This window comes from Dermochelys coriacea, chromosome 1 (genome assembly GCF_009764565.3).
Source record: "Dermochelys coriacea isolate rDerCor1 chromosome 1, rDerCor1.pri.v4, whole genome shotgun sequence".
NCBI lineage: Eukaryota > Metazoa > Chordata > Testudines > Dermochelyidae > Dermochelys > Dermochelys coriacea.
The window spans coordinates 187,764,761-187,785,584 of record NC_050068.2 but is presented as its reverse complement, the minus strand read 5'-3'; the positions used below and the strand labels follow the sequence as shown (position 1 = coordinate 187,785,584).

At 39.5% G+C, this 20,824-nt stretch overlaps 1 protein-coding gene across 10 annotated transcripts in view; it reads left to right on the top strand.

The window, feature by feature from the left end:
• ARL6 (ADP ribosylation factor like GTPase 6) overlaps positions 1–20,417 on the top strand; it is a 39,590-nt gene extending 19,173 nt beyond the window's left edge. For 6 of the 10 annotated variants that reach the window (XM_038369247.2, XM_043510129.1, XM_038369228.2 and 3 more), the window contains exons 5-9: positions 1,189–1,283; positions 7,394–7,523; positions 15,887–15,942; positions 16,054–16,066; positions 19,713–20,417. In XM_038369247.2, the coding sequence (XP_038225175.1) occupies positions 1,189–1,283; positions 7,394–7,523; positions 15,887–15,942; positions 16,054–16,066; positions 19,713–19,749 (331 nt within the window). In that variant the 3' untranslated portion in view covers positions 19,750–20,417. Of the gene's footprint in view, positions 1–1,188; positions 1,284–7,393; positions 7,524–8,651; positions 9,410–10,200; positions 11,235–15,886; positions 15,943–16,053; positions 16,067–19,712 lie in introns of those variants that run through there. The other 4 variants (XM_043510153.1, XM_038369264.2, XR_006279716.1 and 1 more) reach the window with 3 other exon arrangements.
• Positions 20,418–20,824: the final 407 nt, after the last annotated feature.

Sequence of the window (20,824 nt, the reverse complement as noted above, 5' to 3'; positions counted from 1 at the left end):
ATTCAGGTGGTCCCCCGGTAGTTCCTTCTAAGGTGAGCGCATGGGTGGCTGCACACAAGAGAATGAAGGGCCATCCAACTAATTAGTGGAGACGTGCAGGCGTGGCTCCACTAATTAGGTGCCTAGACCCTGGAGAAGACACGCGTGTGAGGTGGTGGCCTTGGGCGGGGGGGATAGGAGGTATGTGGAGGGGGTAGTGGGGTGAGAAGAGGGGCTGGGGGGGAATTTGGGATGTGCAGGGCTGTGGCGGCCAGAGAAAGAGACGACTTCCCCAGCTCCAGGGCTGCGGCTGCCAGTGAGAGATGGCCCTCCTTCCCAGCCTCAGTTCTGTGGCTGCTGTGGCAGGGGAGAGACCCCCCCCTCCTTCTCAGCCTCAGCTCGGTGGCTACTACGGGGGCGGGAGAGGGCACGTCCATTGAATTAGAAAGGTAAGACTAGTGATACTAAAATGAGTTGTGTGCTTTTATTTGTAAAACAAAAGAAGTTTATTATTAAGGTTTTTTTATATAGTGCTTTTATCCAAAGCGCATTACAATAGTTAGCTAACGGTACAAACAACATTTGGAAAGATCATCAAGTAGTCCGCTGAGACCCTCAGCAATTTTCAAGTGGTCTGCAGAAAAGAAAGGTTGAGAACCACTGGTTTAGACATTGGTATCTCTTCCATATTGATTCATCTATGTAGACCTTTGACACAGCTTAATGACTCTGCACGTACACAGTTGTTAAACTGGTTGTAGATGAGCCAATCACTTGTCTGAGTGGACTCTTAACAAGATTCTTTAGACAAGAAACTAAAAAGCTATGACTTGAATGTAATTTTTCAAGACAGTTTTGACAAGGTTTAGCCCTTTTCACGCTGGCTGGCCCAGCTGTGTCAGCATCAAATATGCCACATTGGGTGTTCATGTTTTTCAGCAGAGGAATAGAGCTTTCCTGAAAGATCTGTGTACAACAAACCTTATGGGCTGTGAAATCGATAGTTTTTATAGCAGAAAAGTTGCATTGTTAACCAAAAGGCCAGATTTCAGAAACTGAAACTCTAGCAAAAATCTTCCCTGAGATTGTAGAAATAGGTAGACAGCTCTGCATGGGAAAGGAGTAAAGAAAATATTTTGAAAGGCTTTTGTTGGTAAAAGTTTCTGAGAGAGCTTACAATTTGCCTCTTTACTTTTCTATATTATGCAGAGAAGGCCAAGCCATTATTTTTGTCATTGATAGCAGTGATAAATTAAGAATGGTTGTGGCCAAAGAAGAACTTGACACCCTCCTGACTCATCCAGGTGAGAAGACTGTATTTTCCTACCATCTCCATATTATGTTGTATTGTTTCAAACATAGAAACTCTTATTATGGACATTCTGCATTTTAAGTAAATTTCCCTCCATTTTAGCCATTGATAGGAGCTAGAATTAAAGTAAAATGGAATTTGTATAATAAGCCAATATTTACTTCTGTTGAGGAGATCATCAAAACTTAGGACCTGATAAGATTCCTACTGACCTCAGTAGGAGCTGGATTGGGCCTTTTTTGATCAAGATGGAACAGAAGTTAATAGTTGCTTTTAGGGACAGTAAATCATGGCATTTAAAAGCTTGGAGTTCATAGACAACATGTTTGTTTTCATATGTAATGTCTGTAAAAATTTCCATTTAAGACCATGAATTACTTCAATGTAATTTTTTACTGTTTGGTTAATGCTATATCAGACCTCAGTATTGGCCTCTGAAGAAGTAAAAACACTAGAAACTTCTTTTATGACTTTGCAGCCAGGAGTAGTGATAGCTAATGATGCCACAATTTCAACTGTCTAAATGGGGAGGGAGATTCATGATTATTTCTAAGGTTACATTTTGAAATGGGTTTTGTGGAGGTTTTCCATGTGTTCCCAGGGGTATTGGAATTAAACCAATTTACTCATGTAATGCAGATGTTCTGACTAATCAAGAGAACAAACCCTATGCAGGAAATTTAAAGTAAAACCACTATATAGCCTAATTTTAGTTCCCAGTCTGGCATATTCTAGCAGTTCAGTGGGGTGTTGATTGCTGGATCTATTACACTGAAAAGTTGTAGGGTAGGATTCTTACAACCGAAGGAAAAGTTGTTTACACGCTACCTCTTGGTCAGAAACCAAGTTATTGTGGAAGCTAATGAAGATGAGAGTGATTCTGGGGCCTTTATTGATCTAAAAACAAAATATGTACAGCGTGGTCAACAAGATTAATGAGTTGAGTAGCATCAAAATTGTAGTTGGATCTGTGAGAGCTGATTGGTGAAGAGGAGAGGACCCAAGGACAGACTCTGTTACAAAAAGGAGACACAGAAAGAACAGTTAGAGGACGGTACTACAACCGCCAAGAGAGAGGAATGTCAAGGAGAAGAGTGTGACCCATAATACTGAAGGCTGCAGAAAGCAAGTTCACTGTACAAATGAATGCTTTCAGAGTAGCAGCCGTGTTAGTCTGTATTCGCAAAAAGAAAAGGAGTACTTGTGGCACCTTAGAGACTAACAAATTTATTAGAGCATAAGCTTTCGTGAATGCATCCGATGAAGTGAGCTGTAGCTCACGAAAGCTTATGCTCTAATAAATTTGTTAGTTTCTAAGGTGCCACAAGTACTCCTTTTCTTTGTACAAATGAATGTAACCTTGTTTCCAGGGATCAAGCTCGTGACCTTCTCCAGGGCACCATTTTCTCATTGGCCCAAGAAAGGGATATCTTGAATTTCTGTCTCATAGCATCATAAAACAAATGTAATAGAAATTGGTTTTTTGCTGTTGTGAATATTCATGGGACTATTGAATTGGTTGATAATGCAAAGGTGTATGCAAGAGTAGCAGCAATCATTCTAGTAGTAATTATAGAAATCATAGAAATGTAGGGCTGGAAAGGAGCTCAAGAGGTTATCTAATCCATTTTCCCCATGCTGTTGCTGAATTAAGTATACCTAGACCATCCTTGACAGTGGTGTTTCTCTAATATATTGTTGACAACCTCTGAGTATGGGGATTCTACAAACTCCCTAGGAAACCTGTTCCAGTGCTTAACTAATCTCGTAGTTAGAAAGTTTTTACTAATATCTAACTTAAAACTCTCTTGCTGTACCCTTCATGGATATGGAAAACAATTGTTCACCAGCCTCTTTATAACAAGCTTTTGCATATTTGGAGACTATTATCATGTTCCCCCTCAACCTTCTCTTCTCTAGACTAAACATGACCAGTTCTTTCAACTTTTCCTCATAGGTCATGTTTTCTAAATCTCTTACTACTTCTGTAGCTCTCCTCTGGAGTCTGTCCAGTGTGTTCACATCTTTCTTAGTGTGGTGCCCAAAACTGGACACTACTCCAGCTGAGGCCTCAAAATAGCATTTGCTTTTTTCACAACAGCATTGCACTAACTCATATTCAACTTCAGACCCACTATAATCCACAATGTTTTCTGCAGTACTGCTGCCTTGCTCAAATACAAAATAGGGAATAACTGGCATTTGATTTTTCTTTCCTAAGTGAAGTACTTTGCACTTTATTGAATTTAATTTTGTTGATTTTTAGACCAATTTTCAATTTATTAAGATCATTTAATTCTTATCCTGTCCTCCTGACTCCTTGCAACCCCTCCCAGTTTGCTGTCCATAGATTTTAAAAGTGTATTCTCCATTCCATCCTCCAAATAGTTAATGAAAATACTGAATAGGTCCAGACCCAAGACAGATCCCTGTGGAACCCCATTTGATGTGTCCTTTCAATTTGCCAGGAAACTGTTTATACTACCGCGTAAGCTCTTTCAACCGGTTGTGCATCCACATTATAACAATTTCATCTAGTTTGCTTATGAGACTGTCCTGTGGGACTGTGCCAAAAGCTTTACTGGGGTCCAGATATATACTGCTCCCTCCTCATCATTATGCTGGTTATCCTGTCAAAGAAGAAAATTAGGGTGGTTTGGCATGATTTGCTCTTGACACATCATTTATTGGCCATTACATATCACCTTATTCTCTAGGTTTGACTATGCTTGATTAAAGTAGTTTAAGATTGATTCAGTAAATATCTAGATTAGACTAGTAATATTTACTGTGGCTGTTACTTGGAACAAAACCACTTCTTCCCATGTGCCACTGCAGCAGTTGAGATCAATTGGTGCACTTGAGAATATGACCCTAGATTTAAATGGAGACTGGTGTCTGGTGATCCCTTAAAAAGTGTCTAGAATTCAAAATCAATATTCCCTTGAAGGTTTGCTAGAAGAGGATTGCATATCTTAGGGTAAGATATAAGTTCCGGTCTTTCTCTTTTGTCTCGAGTGGTTGGGGAGGAGAGGATGGTAAAGTAAGTTTCATTGTGATGTCTTTATTTTTAAGAGATGCATATTGGTGTGCGCCCTGAGATCACAGTAGCGGGCTGTGTTGTGAAAATTAAAACATTTTTAAAGAAAAATAAATTACTATAATTGGACAACACATACAACAAATAGTGGGGGTGACTTCTGTTGTCAGTTATATTTTTATTATGACTTTATTGTACAGCAGTTAGGATACTTGATGCTCTCTAAAGGTTTGTTATCTTGCATAGATATCCACTCTTGGGTTACTTGACCTCCAGAACATGCTTCTAAGGATAGGTCTACACTACACACCGGATCAGCTGGTATCAATCGATATTTGGGGGTCAATTTATCGCTTCTAGTCTAGCGCCGCAAGAGCTGTGAAGACGCTGCGGTAAGTCGATCTAGGTACGTCGACTTCAGCTACACTATTCTCATAGCTGAAGTTGCGGACCTTGCATTGACTTCCCCCCTGGTGTAGACCAGGGCTAAGATATCTTTGAGTTTTTTCAGAAAATTCAGAAACCTCTTATATAAAATCCAAGGCATCAGGGAGAGAGGGAAGATACCATGGCCTCCGACTATAACAGAGAAGTAGGCATTAACCAGTAGCTACAATGTTCAGATATTTGAAGGCGGAGGAGGAGAATTTCTTCTGTGTTTTTATAGGTATGTTGTAGCTGTATAACTTTGTAGCAATATATGAAAAAAGCTGATATTATAGAATGGAAGCAAAAGTTGCAAAACAGTTTCAGACCCAGTGTTTCATAAGTTCATAACTTTCTGAAAAATCACTTCTTGGGCAGATGTTTTCTTTGCATGTTCTCTTGCAAAAGATGAAAGTCTGAGGAAAATACTTTGACATTTCTGTTCTGTGCAGGTTAGAAAAATACTTTTTCCATTTAAAAAAAAAAAAAAACCCAACCTCTTCATACAATTTAAAAATGGCTGATGTTTGAAATGAGGTATATAAAATAATTCCCATAAGAACATCCATAACCAAGTTTTGGAAAAAAAGATGGATATGAATGATATGAAAGACTAACAACTGGCTACTATATACGTGCAGTAGAAGATATTAACACACAGGTATGCTTCTAGATAGAAGTGAATACTCTTACTGAAGTGTACGCTTATCAGTATATGATGTTGGCATCTTAAGTGGGCTTTAACTTCATTCTCTAAATAATAATAATTATTAATTAATAATACCAAACCAAACCCCACAATAACCCAGGAAATTGAGTGGTAACCTGTTAATATAACATTAGCTTCGCACAGTTGAAATAAATGATGGAAATAAAAATGTTAGGATTCCTACAATAACATTAATTTGGCCACTTTGCATGCATCTGATATCCCTGTTCCTATATTTAATGTATCCATAGAATGTGACACATGGGCAATATGATTAACTTAGCTAGCTTTATGTTGCCGTAGGAACTTTAGCTTTTTAATTTTTGGCTGTTTAACTGTGAAACCTAAAAGTTGCTTTAATTAAGCATAAGTTGCATGTTCTGAGGCTTTTACTTTTTTCCTCAGACCGCCTCTAGCAAATTAACTGCAAAGCTGGCAGACAGTTTTGGTTACTGTTTACTTTTTGATGAGCCATCCTGATCTCTGAATGTGGGAATTGGGGGGGGGGGGGAGGAATGTAGTTTCCAGTCATTATGAAGAAAGGCTGAAGAGTTGTTTTTAAAAAAATAAATAAATAAAATAACCAAAACAAATGACACCACAAGCCATTTCAAAATGATGAAACTTACTTGTCAGCAAAGGAGACTGGTCTGTGGGTTCCAATGTAAGCAATTAATGTAATGAGAAATGAGTTAGTAATCCTTTAAAGCATACATTTGTTTGAAAAACTCAAATATCTTAGTCGTGCTTACTTCCCATTCCTTGGAGTTTAGGGAGAAGCTATATCCGAAGTGCTCACTACAAATTCTGATGGTTAGGGGGGAAAAAGTAGCATCTTCCTATCAAGATTTGGATGATATATTCAAATGTAGTTGTCTTTATCTTCTCCCCTAATGCACCACCCTTTTCCTTGATAGCAACACAGGAATAGACTAGACTTGCTATTACTCAATTTTTTTTGTTACAGGCTAGAGCACTGGTGGACTTTGTTTTCTTCCAGTGATGCTTTAATATTCTATATTAGCCAGACAGGCTTAAGCATTTAGATGCTGAGTGTGTTCTCACTGCTTCGTCTGCATCTGTGGCATAAAGACATTTCTCCATATTCTTCTTGGGTGTATGTAAGTATGCCAAGAATTAAGTCAATTGCCAATGCACTGAGCTCCTTGCTCCAGTCTTGTGGTTCCTGTTGCTAGCTGAGAAGAACTATTGGAAAAGAGGCCTTTCTTCAAGCACAGGAAGGATGTGAGGGATTACCAAATACACCTCTACCCTGATGTTACGCAACCCAATATAACACAAATTCGGATAGAACGCAGTAAAGCAGCGCTCCAGGGGGCTGGGCAGCGCGCTCCGGTGGATCAAACTAAGTTTGATATAATGCAATTTCACCTATAACGCGGTAAGATTTTTTGGCTCCCAAGGACAGCGTTATATCGGGGTAGAGGTGTACATGTTTTTTCCATTTTTGTAGGCTTTAGAGAAAGTAATGGGCATCCTCCAGGATACCTGAGGATAGCTCAATGTATCCTAATTCAGTTATGGTTGCAGGGTTATGAACTCTTAATCAATTTTGTGGCAATTTATACACCCTGTCCTTCACTAAATAGTGAATAAGTGGTGATTGGAAGCTATGGTTTGAAGCCTCCATATTCCTCTTCTTCGCCAACAACCTAAACCTACAGCCATAAATGTATTTGAGTTGGGGAGGGATTCCAAAACTTGCCAGAAAATTTGTGAGCACTCCCAAAGCATGTGGCTGAGGCCACGTGACCCAACAGTGTGTGTCTTGGTAGGATACAGCCTTCAAAGAACCACAATGACAGGTAAGCAGTATATCCTTTTTTGTTATTCACGTTTCATTACTTGCAAATGACGACAAGCATTACCAAATATTCTGGTATTCCTTGCTTTTGTTTATGCTTAGATATCAAACACCGTAGAATACCTATCTTGTTCTTTGCTAACAAGATGGACCTCAGGGATGCAGTATCATCTGTGAAAGTCTCTCAGTTACTGTCTTTAGAGAACATCAAAGATAAACCATGGCATATCTGGTAAAGTACTATTACCTCACCTTTTTTTTTTTGTTTGTTGTTTGAAATGTTCAACTTTTAACTATTCCATAGCATTCACTATCCTATTACTTAAATGAAAGCAAACCAGATAAAATGCTGTAACTTTTTACTGGTATCTGAGTAGGTACAGGGCTTTGTACAATACTTGCTATGAAATCTGGTTTGAAAAAATATTTAATTTGTAAAATAATGTAGAGTTGGGCTTGAAAAATTTACCAGAAATCTCCTAGCCAGAAACTCAGAGGGGTTGCCCCTAGTGAAGTTTCCGGCAATGTCCTAGTGGGAAGAACAACCCCACTCACTATTGCTGGGAAGTGAAATGGTGGTAGATTCTTACCAGAGTGCTGTAGCTGGTCCCTCTTATGCACTGTGGAATTCTGAGTATCAGCTGCGAAACTAATCAGAATCTTGGTAATATCATACTGCGAGTACTTTGGAAAGCTACCAGTCGTACAACAGGCAGTGAAGTTATCTGTGTGCAGATTAAGATAGACAACACTGCATCAGTTCACATTTGGAAAGTTATCTTTGCAGTCACAAAAACTAGAAACTTTTTTTAAGTAATAGTTTAAATTCTTCTGAAATTGATGGCTTATGTCCCATTCTTCACTAGGAAAAAGCTTTGCATTTGTTAGTGGCAACTATAGAGGTGTATATAGGATTTGTGACTTCCAAGCACCGGCCTTGGTTTTTTAATCTCTAGACTGAGACTTTTAAGATATGTCTACACTGCAGTGAAAGCCTGGGCTCAGACTCCAGCTTGAGCCCAAACCCACTTTTGTCTATTCACAGTTCTGTCTGACTGGGGCCTGGACCCCAGGACCCTGCAAGGTGGGTAGGTTTGAATCCAGGTCCTGCTGGGACTTGGGCCCAAACTGCATCATTTTGCAGTGCCAGTGCAGCTTGGATCCAGGACTCCCAGATTCGGGTCCTGAGAGTCCACCAACGCTATCCCACAATTCCATGGGCCGGTGTTCTTTGTCGTCTCTATCCCAAGATTAGCCATTCGATTCCTTGGGAATGCAAGCAACCCCCCTTGTTCAAATACAACAGCTCAGCACATCTAACCCTACTTATTTTATTCTGACTACTGAACTGCAAACTCAGTGAACCTTCTGCATTTGCAATGGCCATTGACCAGAAGAAGTCCTTTGCCAAGCATGCTGCTTCCTGATTGCAGGAACACAGCCAGATTTTGGTGAATCTCTGGAGTGAGGCAAGCAAAATATTTTTGATTTTTAAGAAGAATACCATGAAGCTGGCAACATTGGGGTTTCACTGGCCTGGTCACCAATGCAGGGATTGGATTAAGTGGCTCAAGACTGACTACCAGGAAGCCAGGGATGAGAACATCACCTCTGTCATCCTGCCTCGCTTACAAGGAGTTTGTCAAGGTGCTGGATATTGTGCTGAGCATGGAACCAGCAAGAGGGGGAGGGATAGCTCAGTGGTTTGAGTATTGGCGTGGTAAACCCAGGGTTGTGAGTTCAATCCTTGAAGGGGCCATTTAGGGATCTGGGGCAGATATTGGGGATTGGCCCTGCTTTGAGCAGGGGGTTGGATTAGATCTTCCTTCCATCCCTGATATTCTATGATCATATGTTTAATACTTCACAATGCCCTGATCAGCTGGGATGGTGACCTTCTGACTCCTGAATCCAGTATAGGACTGGAGGGGAGTTAGTAGATGCTGGATCAGGCTGATGAAGTGACACTGGTGCTGGAACTGGTCCCTGAGGAGGCTTTGCCACTGGAGCAGCTACAGCATATCCTGAGTCCTTCCTCCGAGGAGCATTTTGATGCCCCCCAAGGAGCAATCTGCTGCAGAACTGGCAGGAAAACCAGAAGAGACAGTACTCAGCCTGGTAAGCTTTTGGCTCCATGTTTGTTTTGTTGTTAATATAGGAATGGGAGGGATTTCCATTTATAAGCAATGCAAAAGTTATTACAAGCTAATGGGGGGGGGGATACCATGGAGTTCTTCAGTATGTCCATATTAATGTGTGCGTTTGCAGCAGTCTTAAAATGCTGTATTGGAAGCCGTAGGGAGCTAATGCAGCATCCTATTGATTTTCCCCATGAATTTTGTTCCAATCGTGGGTGCTAATAGCTGCAAACTTTTCCCATAGCAGGAGCTCCAGATAGGTAGTAGTTCACAGAGCCATATTTTCCAGGGCCACCTTGGTAGATCATCAGCCCACTCCACTGATAGACCTGCTGTTCAGTCATGATAAGTTTAATACCTCGGTGGCATATATGGCTGGCTTACCACTGGAAACTTGGAATAAAATATCTCTTTACCAGCCTGAGCCACAAGAATCGTTATGTCCTTCGAAATCGTAGAAAGAAGCTTATGTAGTATGTTGCGGCCATCCGCCTGCTGCAAAGCAGTCTACAATTTCTAAACACCATTGTGATTTTTAATTTACTATTCTCCATGCACTCTTTTCACTGCGATTTAACCTGGTTGTGTCCATGGAGCTTCTGGGATCTGAAGCATTCCTCTCACAATATACTGAAGTTCAGTTTTACAAAGTATCTTTTTATTTTTGTCCTTGAGATTCCACAAGGATTTTTTTTTTTTTTTTTTTGCTCATGCACAGAACTATTTGTGAATCACTGTGACAATAATGTTCTGTTTTATATCTGCTTGCAGGAACTTGTATTTCTACTGGCTGTTGTACCTTGGTAGCTTTCGCTCACTCCACTGGAAGCCTGGGTTTCCATACCATCATACACCAGTCCTAGAGGAAGCATTCCCATGATGAATTTATTATCGACATTCTGGACAGGGACAATAAATAAGTCCAATACCAAAGAGAGAAGAATTCATTTAAAGTGGAGAGGCAAGTGGAAAGGCACAGGCAGGCTGCAGAGATGAGGACAGAATTACAGCGTGGGAGCAGATACTTGCATCGTAGTTCCTGGAAGAGGAACGTTGGTTAAGGGTGGAAGACTAAGTGTAGCAGAACAACCAGTTTGAGTAATGGCTGCTTTTGCTGATAGTTGCAAGAGTGCAGGCTCCTGCCATGTTTATACTGTGACCTGAGTCTCTTTCATGGTACCTTTTTCAGAGTAGCAGCCATGTTAGTCTGTATCTGCAAAAAGAAAAGGAGTACTTGTGGCACCTTAGAGACTAACAAATTTATTAGAGCATAAGCTTTCGTGAGCTACAGCCAAAGTGAGCTGTAGCTCATGAAAGCTTATGCTCTAATAAATTTGTTAGTCTCTAAGGTGCCACAAGTACTCCTTTTCTTCCTTCATGGTACCGTGTGCTGCATACCAGGGTCGCTTTGAACAATTTCATGATTGGCTGGCCCATGCAACTGGGACTTAATAGCATCTTTACTGGGTAAATCTACCCCTGTGTACTTCCACCCCGTGCAGATCTTCTCCCTCTTGCAGTCTGCCACTCTCCTGCAGGCCTCTATGCCCATGCAGCAATGGCAAGTGAGTGGTAAATGCACAAGAGAGGAAGAAGAAAACTTAACAGGTGACGCACACAATTGGAGGATTTACTGACAGCACTGATTGCATTGTTCAGTGTTGCATGCACTTTGTTTTATTACTGGTTGTGGTATTGGTTTGTTACTGTTGTTTCAGTATTCTAATGGTAGCAGGCCTGCCTGGCAATACTTTAATATTGTTATTTTTATAATACAAATAAAGGCTTTTATTTTATTTAAAAAATTATTGCCATCATTGCCAGATCTTTATAATAGGTATTTTGAATAATAAAGATAAACACACAGTAAGGTACAACAAAAAAGGTGAATCTAAACAGAAATTATTAAAAAAGAAGAGGACGACTTATGGCACCTTAGAGACTAACAAATTTATTAGAGCACATGCTTTTCTGGGCTACAATCCGCTTCATCGGATGCATAGAATGGAACATATAGTAAGAAGAAACACACACACACACACACACACACACACACACACACACACACACACACACACACACACACACACACACACACACACACACACACACACACACACACAAGTTGGAAGTTGCCATACAAACTGTGAGAGGCTAATTGGTTAAGATGAGCTATTATCAGCAGGAGAAAAAACCTTTTGTAGTGATAATCAAGATGGCCCATTTAGACAGTTGACAAGAAGGTGTGAGGATACTTACCTTCGGGAAATAGATTCAATATGTGTAATGACCCAGCCATTCCCACTCCCTATTCAGAGACAAACACCTACAAGATCTGTATCAAGCATTCTTAAAACTACACTACCCACCTGCTGAAGTGAAAAAACAGATTGACAGAGCCAGAAGAGTACCCAGAATTCACCTACTACAGGACAGGCCCAACAAAGAAAATAACAGAACACCACTAGCTGTCACCTTCAGCCCCCAATTAAAACCTCTCCAGGGCATCATCAAAGATTTACAACCTATCCTGAAAAATGATCCCTTACTCTCACAGATCTTGGGAGACAGACCAGTCCTCACTTACAGACAGCCCCACAACCTGAAGCAAATACTCTCCAGCAACCACACAACAAAAACACTAACCCAGGAACCTATCCTTGCAACAAAGCCCGATGCCAACTGTGTCCACGTATTTATTCAAGTGACACAATCATAACATTCAAAAACCAATAGGAGAACACTTCAACCTCTCTGGCCACTCAGTAAAAAATTTAAGGGTGGCATTTTTGCAACAGAAAAGCCTCAAAAAAAGACTCTAAGGAGAAACTGCTGAGCTTGAATTAATATGCAAACTAGATACCATTAACTTGGTTTTGAATAGAGAGTGGGAGTGGCTGGGTCATTACACATATTGAATCTATTTCCCTAAGGTAAGTATCCTCACACCTTCTTGTCAACTGTCTAAATGGGCCATCTTGATTATCACTACAAAAGGTTTTTTCTCCTGCTGATAATAGCTCATCTTAACTAATTACCCTCTACAGTTTGTATGGCAACTTCCAACTTATCTGTGTGTGTGTATTTTATTATTATATGTTCCATTCTATGCATCCGATGAAGTGGGCTGTAGCCCACGAAAGCTTATGCTCTAATAAATTTGTTAGTCTCTAAGGTGTCACAAGTACTCCTGTTCTTTTTGCAGATACAGACTAACGCGGCTGCTACTCTGAAACCAGAAATTAAGAAATCTGTGTATATCAATAATGTTAATGTACAGTTCCCACACCACTACATTAGCAGTCATATTATCCATAACAAAAATGATGACAATCAGTAGCGCGCCCCCCCTTCACTGTATACAATGACACCACCCTCCATTTCATCACGTGCTGTGACAGTACCTCATTTATGGTAAACATTACCGTACAAATATATTATATGTACTCTTCTTCCATTGGCCCATGCAAGTCCATAAGGTCGGATCACAGAGTGTCCCTGATTTCTGTTGCCTGGCTGCATCCGGCTCCAGGGGTTCACTTTCTGGTTGAGTGTACTGGTTCAGCAATCTATTCCCATCATAAGTCCATTCAGGGACATATAGCTCACCTTAGGCTTCACAAAGATTGTGAAGAGCACAGCAAGCCACAATAATGTGGACATCTTTAATGATACTGGAATCTAAAGGGATCTGTGGATAGCACCAGCAGGATTTCAGTCTGCCAAACACACATTCAACCACCATTTTACACCTGTTGAGAGTGTAATTTAAACCTTTTTAAACTATTTTGCACTCTTACATCAGGATATGTTTCATAAGGCAAAAGGGGTTACACAGGGTCCCCCAGAATAACAGTGGGGACAATAACTCCATTTATGACAATGTCATTTGGTGCAATAGTTTCCCAGCCTGTCTGGGAAGGTAGACTCTCAATCAGCAGAAAACCCTGGCATCATTAACATTTCTAGGGCAGCCCATGCTGACATCCATAAATTGGTCTCTGTGGTCCACAGGCGCCTAATATGTAATAATGGAGTAGTACCCTTTACAGTTTATGAACTCACTTTCTCCTGGAACGGGGAGGGTGGCAAACTGTGGGCACATGAGTCCCATCAATGATCCCAGTGCAGTTTGAAAAGCCTATTCTCTCAAAACCAGTAGTTACTTTAGGAATATTGTTTATTTCCACCACTGTTGGGTAAATAATGCACCTGATTGCCTCAGAAACCTTGGCCACCCACAGTTGACTTTCCAATACCATACTGCTTTGCAACAGACCTATAGCTCTCAGGGGTAGCCAGCTTGCAGATGATTATAACAATCTGCTTCTGGACTAATATGGCACCCTCCTGTGTGTCGTGAGGCTGGAGGGTTGGGGCAAGCTGCCTACAATGATCCAGAAATGGAGCTTTCTTCATGTGAAAGTTCTGGACCCACTGCTGGTCATCCCAGGTCCACATGGCTAAGTAATCCCACCAGTCTGTGCTTGTGGCCCTACTCCACAAGCACTCATCTACAAAGGGGTCATAAGCAGCTATACCAAGACTAATGAGTAGCATCAGCCAATTTGAGTCTTCCTTGTCTGTATTGTCATTGTCCTACTCCATCATTTTTTCTGTCAGGTGCCTGTGGTGAGTTAGGAAACATCCACCATGGAATCTCTGCTTGTTTCCTGAAACAGGAGCAAAAGCCGAAGCAAGAGAAGTTCATCAAATGGTGACTCAAATGGGAACATGCAGAGCACAATGATGGTTCAGCAGAATGTGTTGGTGGGCTGCAACAACTTCCTGTGATGGGTGTGGTGACAGTCAAGTTTTCCCTTACTGCACCATGAACAAAGGGCTAGAACAACCACTTTTCAGGAGGGCGATAAAAAGTTGTGGACATTAGAGTCCCAGTATGGAGCCTGGGCTCAAAAATTCTTAAGCTAGGGTCACTAATGGGTGGCTGCTTAAGCCCTGGGCTTTCAAACCCAGAGTCCATGGATTCAAGTCCCACTAATCCTGGGCTTACATTGCAGTGTAGATATACCCTTAGGCTGCAGGGCTATAAAATAGCAGTGTAGAGGTTTGTCTTGGGCTGGAGCTTAGACTCTGAGACCCCATGAGGAGGGAGGGTCTCAGAGCGTGGGCTCTAGCCAAGTCCTGAATGTCTACACTGCTGTTTTTAGCCCTGCAGCCCGAGTGAACTGACACGGGTCTGAGACTCAGTGCTGTGGGTTTTTTATCACAATGTAGACATACCCTGAGGGGGCACCACTTTTTCTTCTTAATCTTACAACAGCTTCATACTACTAAAGTAATAGGAAAGAGAAACAAAACCAAAGAATTATTTCCAGATGTTTTAAAATGTATAGTGTAACTTTAATTTTAGTAGTAAGCACATTAATTTACTGATTTTTTTAAACTAGTTCACTTGATTTTAAAATACCTGGAGATTTTTGGAAAGGATGAAAGCCTAGTCTGCAGATCCTGTCACAATGAAATGAAATTGCTTTTTATTTTATACTGTGAAATGGTCATCTCTGAACTTCCTTTAATGGTTGATTCTCAAACTTAAAAAATAAAAAGCTGCAACTTTCAATAAATATATAATCATGGTGATTCAAGTATGCTTTTTAAGACTTTCTCCTCTGGTATTATGTAGATAAAATAAGTTGCACAGAAACTGACATACTTGAAAATGCACCTCTTGTTCATAAATTGCTAGCCTTTTTCTGCTTTCAAACAGTTTGCGTATGATAACATAGCTACAGTTTTTTGTTTTGATTTGGTGTGGTTTTTTTCCTCAAAATGATCAAAGATCATATATTTTAGCATTGGCCAAATCCCTTTGTAAATGGATTTATGAATAACCAGTATAGTGGCCCAGATCCTCTGCTGTGCTAAGTTCATCTTGTTGCAGCAAAAAGGGCTTGTAAATACCTAGTTATGGTTCCTCGATTCTAATGGCGGATCTGTATTAGTCCCACTTTAGCCAAGGTAATACGTGAACCTACATGAGCTGGCAGCGGTCCCTAATGCCAGCTGGGGATTGCCAGGATGCAGCATGACCTCCTCTCCAGTCTCAGCATGGCCCCTGTACCCCAGCCGGGTGGAGGAATGCATGTTAATCATGAACTTTGCAAAAGTTTTTTTTTATGGCTTTGTCTACACAGGGGAATGTCTGTGGCAGAATAACTGTTCTGGTATAATGCAGAGCGGAGAAAATATTTCAGAATAGTGTCCACCCAGAGAAGCTATACTAGAATAGTTCTTGCGAAATAGTTCAATGTGCTCATGTAGGTGTGGCCTACTTCTTGTTAAGGAATAATATGCCTGACTCTGACACATGCTGCATTTGGAGATATTCTGCTGTACTTACCACATAATTGACAAAATTCAGATGTGATAACCATTTTTTACTCAAACCAATGTCTTTATGTGGCTTTTATAGTGTAGTCTCTGTTTATTTTAGTGCTAGTGATGCGCTTAAAGGAGAAGGGTTACAAGAAGGTGTAGATTGGCTCCAAGGTAGGTCAAATCTACTTCTATTATAATTTTATTTTCTTTCCATTAGACTTTTTCATTTTGTAAGTTTTCTTTCATTTCATTTGCCTTGTTTCTATCTATTTCTGCTCTCAGATCAAATCACACAGTGAGTACCAGTACCAAACCTGATATTTTATGCCTTGGTGTTTTGGTTTTTTATTATGATTTTCTGCAGCTAGGGCCATTCCAACAGCAGTGATACTTCTTTTTAAAAATTTACATAACCCCAAAATTACAGAATATTCTTTGGAGAAAAGATAAACTATTACTAAAAATTAATGGGTACTATTGGAAGTGGGACGTGCTGTGTAGGAATTTCTTGCTTAGGGTAGGAGTACAATGTGCTCTTGAATCTTTCTTATGTTGCACATGGTAACTTAATTATTTTCCTAGTTACCTTAGCTGTTATGCTCCAATGTTCCATATTTCTTTTTTTCTCCATATTTTATTATCCCTTTCAAATGTTGAGTAAACAGGCCGAGCAATATATGAAGGTTTCTAGAAGAACTGGGAGTCCTAGTCCAGGTTAATTTTACAAGAGCACTATTGAACACTCTTGAACACCAAATATTTCCTAACTGCATTATATATGAATCTGTCCTCCACTCAAGCTGTGACATTTAGGGGTTATTGTGTTTCTACTGAAGAGAATGGCAGTCTTGCCATTGATTTAAGCAGAAGGATTGGGCCATTCAGGAATATCCAATTTTTATGGATGTCTGCAGGCGAGAGGCGGCTATTAAAATGTATTGTAGGGTGTCATATACATTTATAATGATATGGAAGCTGAAGACATCTTGGGCCCTGGCTTCTGCATTTGTTGCTGGAGCTGTAGAACAGGTTTCTTATGAACGATCTGAGTTCTAAAGGGACTCGGTCAATTTAAAATCTAGTCACTTTCGAAAAAGGAGTTAAAAGTACAGCTGGCCAACACAGGGGTTTCCAGTTAATAGTAAAGTTCATGGTTTTGATATTTGGTTTCATTCCAAATTGGAATGATTCCAAGTTTTTCAACATTCTCCATGAACTGGGAATTCTGAAAAAAATTTAACAAAATTTCAATGTCAATTTTACTCTGCAGCTGCCAGGTCTCTCCCCAGGGTCTACAACTCTCTGGCAGCCTCCCAAGAGTTCAGAAGCCCTGGGGGTTCTGGCCAAGGGAAGTCCACATGGCACATCTGCCCTTGAGCAGCCCATTAGAGGACTTCCTGGCTCCTTGACAAGTATCTTAGAAATTCTAAGGTATGTCTACACTGTGATTAAAAGCGGCACCAAGTCTCAGAGCCTGGGTCAGCTGACTATAAAATTGTAGTGTAGACATTCAGGCTCAGGCTGGAAGCTGCCTCTGAGACCCACTCCCCTCGCAAGGGGGCCTTTTATTGCAGTATAGACATATCCTTAGAGTGATACTTCCTAAAGTACCTATCTGTTTGGGGTGTTGTGAGGATTAATTATTTAATTTATTTATTAATGTTTGTGCAATCCTTGGAAACTGTTAAGCACTGTAACTAAAATAATATTAAATCCTTCTAAGACTAATTATTAAAAGAAGTGCACTACTTTCTTCTTGTTTGGGATCAGGATTAAAGAACGGAAGACAAAGTGAAACATTTATATAATACTGATAACAACACATGCAGCAGTCTCATAATTATATAAACAGTATGAGATGTTTATGTAATGATTTTAATCTCTTTCACGCAGAGTCTGTGTACTACTGTGTGTTTGTATAGTTCTTAGCCCAATGAGGTCCTAATTTTGTTTGAGTCCTTGAGAGCTATTGCTAAACAAATAATAACAACAAATCCTGCATTTAGGTTGATAGGATCACTTTAATTTCCCTCACTCTAATGCACATTCTGAAATTAGTAGTTCATTAATTATTATAACATAACTTAAAATAATTTGGTTTAAATCTAATTGGGATCAAAAGACGATATTTGTGCAAGGCCTTCTATAAGAAGCCGTGTAATTTGCTCCCCACCCACATTTTGGTGTTCTGTTCTGAGTAAGCCACTAGATGTCAATAATGATCCAAAGTCCATTACAGCTAAAGTAAATGTTGATCTTATTTCAAACGGCAGTAAAGAATTACTTTTAATCAGGTACTATATTTTGTATTATCTCAGTTTATTCACGAGTAGTAGAGAACTCTTTCTATTCAGTCTCATCTAGTGACTAGAATGACATAGGGTTTTTTTTTAACTGCTTTTGTTTCTCCTGTGTGTTGATGATGAGAATGTGAGTGAAGGAATTACTTACCTATCACTATTCAGTAGCATTTTGAGGAAGGGGGAACAACTCCCCAAAAATAACATTTATGGGAGGGTGTTCTATTCTCCCACAAAAGGACAGGAAGCACCTTACCCATCACAGAGGTTTTTTTGTGAGGGAGCTTTTCTTCTCCCACATCCTATCACAAAGGGTAGCTTGCAGCTCAGCTGTTTTTCCTGAGTTCCTGACCTCACCTGAAAGTCTCATTATTGTCTCAACTTCTTTTGATTCCTCTTGTCTTCATGAGGAATTCTGCAGGTGGCAACAGCCCAGATTTGGAAGTGATGCTCCAGGTACACACTTTCAGGCTGTTGTTTACATGAATCTGAAATGCCAGCCAGAGATGCTTTCCTGGCAAAACCCATTCTGGATCAAAATTAAAGATTAAAAATGGACCCAGTCAGCTCTTGGACCAGGGATTAGAAGATGCATTTAAAAATATCACATTTTAATTGAAAAGATAAGTCATTATAGCAGTTACTTCTGCTGCAGTTAATTTTGCAAAAATTTCTATTATAGACCCTCACTTTTTTCAGATTATCAGAAAATTATGAAATATTCACTTTGGGGACTGAAATATTCCATCAGTGTTCTTTACCCAAACATTGAGACTGACTTCTCTCTCTCATTCTTCCCACAAAATAAAATAGTGTGACTAAATACAGTTGCCAATTCTGAGTTGAGAGGGTAAAAAAAATACTTTTTCCTTTATGAAAACTTTAAAAAAAAAAAAAAAAAAAAACAGACTACAACAACCCACCTGAAGTTTGGCACATGTACTTGGTGTGAACTTAGTCCTCATTGAGGAATAGGTTATTGCCATCTGCCCAGAAAAATATTTATTTTATTTTATTGAAGTTATAATTGGAACATATATTTTGCACCCACATTCCATTTCTGCATGAGTTAATTAAGTACACATTGAAATGTTGCTAAGAAATGCCAGGGGCAACAGTGGGAAGTGGCAAAGGGCATCAGAAATATGGTCAGCAGTGGAAAGCTGCATTTTCATATGAACTGCAATAGTACCTCTGTAAGACTGAAGTTGAGTCCTATAGTTTATAAACTGTTCAGGAACTAAGCTTTTATGGAATTCAATTACATAGAGGTCCAGAACTTGACTGTAGCCAGAGTTGGAATGCATACTTGTGTAACTTCCTGTCTATGTTGTTACCCTGATCCAGGCAGTCACATAAGGTGTGGAAAAGAATAAAATAATTTTGTGCTAGTTTCTTTCTGTTTAAATGGCAGTTCTGGCAGAAATTGCTTAATCAGAGAGGAATCTCAGAAGTAGACCCTCCAGGTGCAAGTTGAAGATGCAAACTGCAATTTTTTCCTGGTTACAGATGCAACAAATGATATTGTAATTTTGTAACCTAAATATATTGGTTTTCTTTTGGGGGTGACAGTTCCACTAAGTGCAGTGTACTAAAGCTAGTATTTTTAAAGTGAGACTGACTTTTTCTTTTTGTTACCAGATCAGATCCAAGCAATGAAGACATGAGAGGCCAGTAAGATAAAAGACCTGTCATACATTAACTTTGGCAGTAGATGTACAAGCCCCTGGAACAGGAAGGAAGACCTAAAACAAACAAACAAACAAACCCTAAATACAGTGCATTCTGTTGGTTCCTTTCATTATCTTTTACAAGGGCCCAAGAGGAGTAAGCTTTTTAGAAAATGTAGTGCATCAGATATGTACATACACGAATTAAATTAAATCTTTGCTAAGTCTGGAGAAAATACTAAAATTAAAATAAGCATCTGCAGTCATTTAAGTTTTATTGTGAAATACAATTTAAGCATATAATACATCATTTAAATATGCAGTTTTTCAAAGTTACTAATGATTTCTATGTGCCTGCATAATTTTTTGAGTACAAACTTGAGATCTTTTAAAGAAGATTTTTTTGGAATGTGGATGTGCAGCAGTTCTTGAAAAGTAGGTCCCATAAGGTGTCTCAAGAAGGGCACTCAAAATCAGTAGTCACTTCTGAAAATCTTGTCTCCTGGTTTTAGCTTTTTAAAGTATTTTTGTAACATTGCAGGTTAAAATGTGGCATGTGTTTGTTATAAATGATTGCAGATGTTTTTAAGGAATTGCTCTTATTGTAATGTATGGTTATATTGTAATGTATCAGCTGTACACACATTTCTATCAATAAAATATAAGATATACAACATGTTGTTTTTAAACTGAATTGTGTTTCAGTCATCACCTTTTGATGGTGCTCAGTTTTGAATTGTTAAAATTTAATCTAAAATTTCCTTTTAATTTTTTGTCTTATTCACTGAGAATAAGAGAACGGGATGCGGTAATAGAATCGAACTTCCTTTGCATAAAACTATATTAGAATTACTTCTCTTTGGTAAACTTTCATATAAGTTATACCTTTATGCCTGGCACTTAAAAAAAAACCTACCATTTAAACTTGCATTTTGAAAATGCAGTTTGTCCACTCCACTAGAACATTATCCTCTTCCTATTGTCATATAAAGTATCTTTTTACGTATCTAATGTGGTAGTCTAAACTGTTTAGCATCAAATCCTTGCAGCAAATTAGCTAGATGGAAAAACATCCCAGATAGC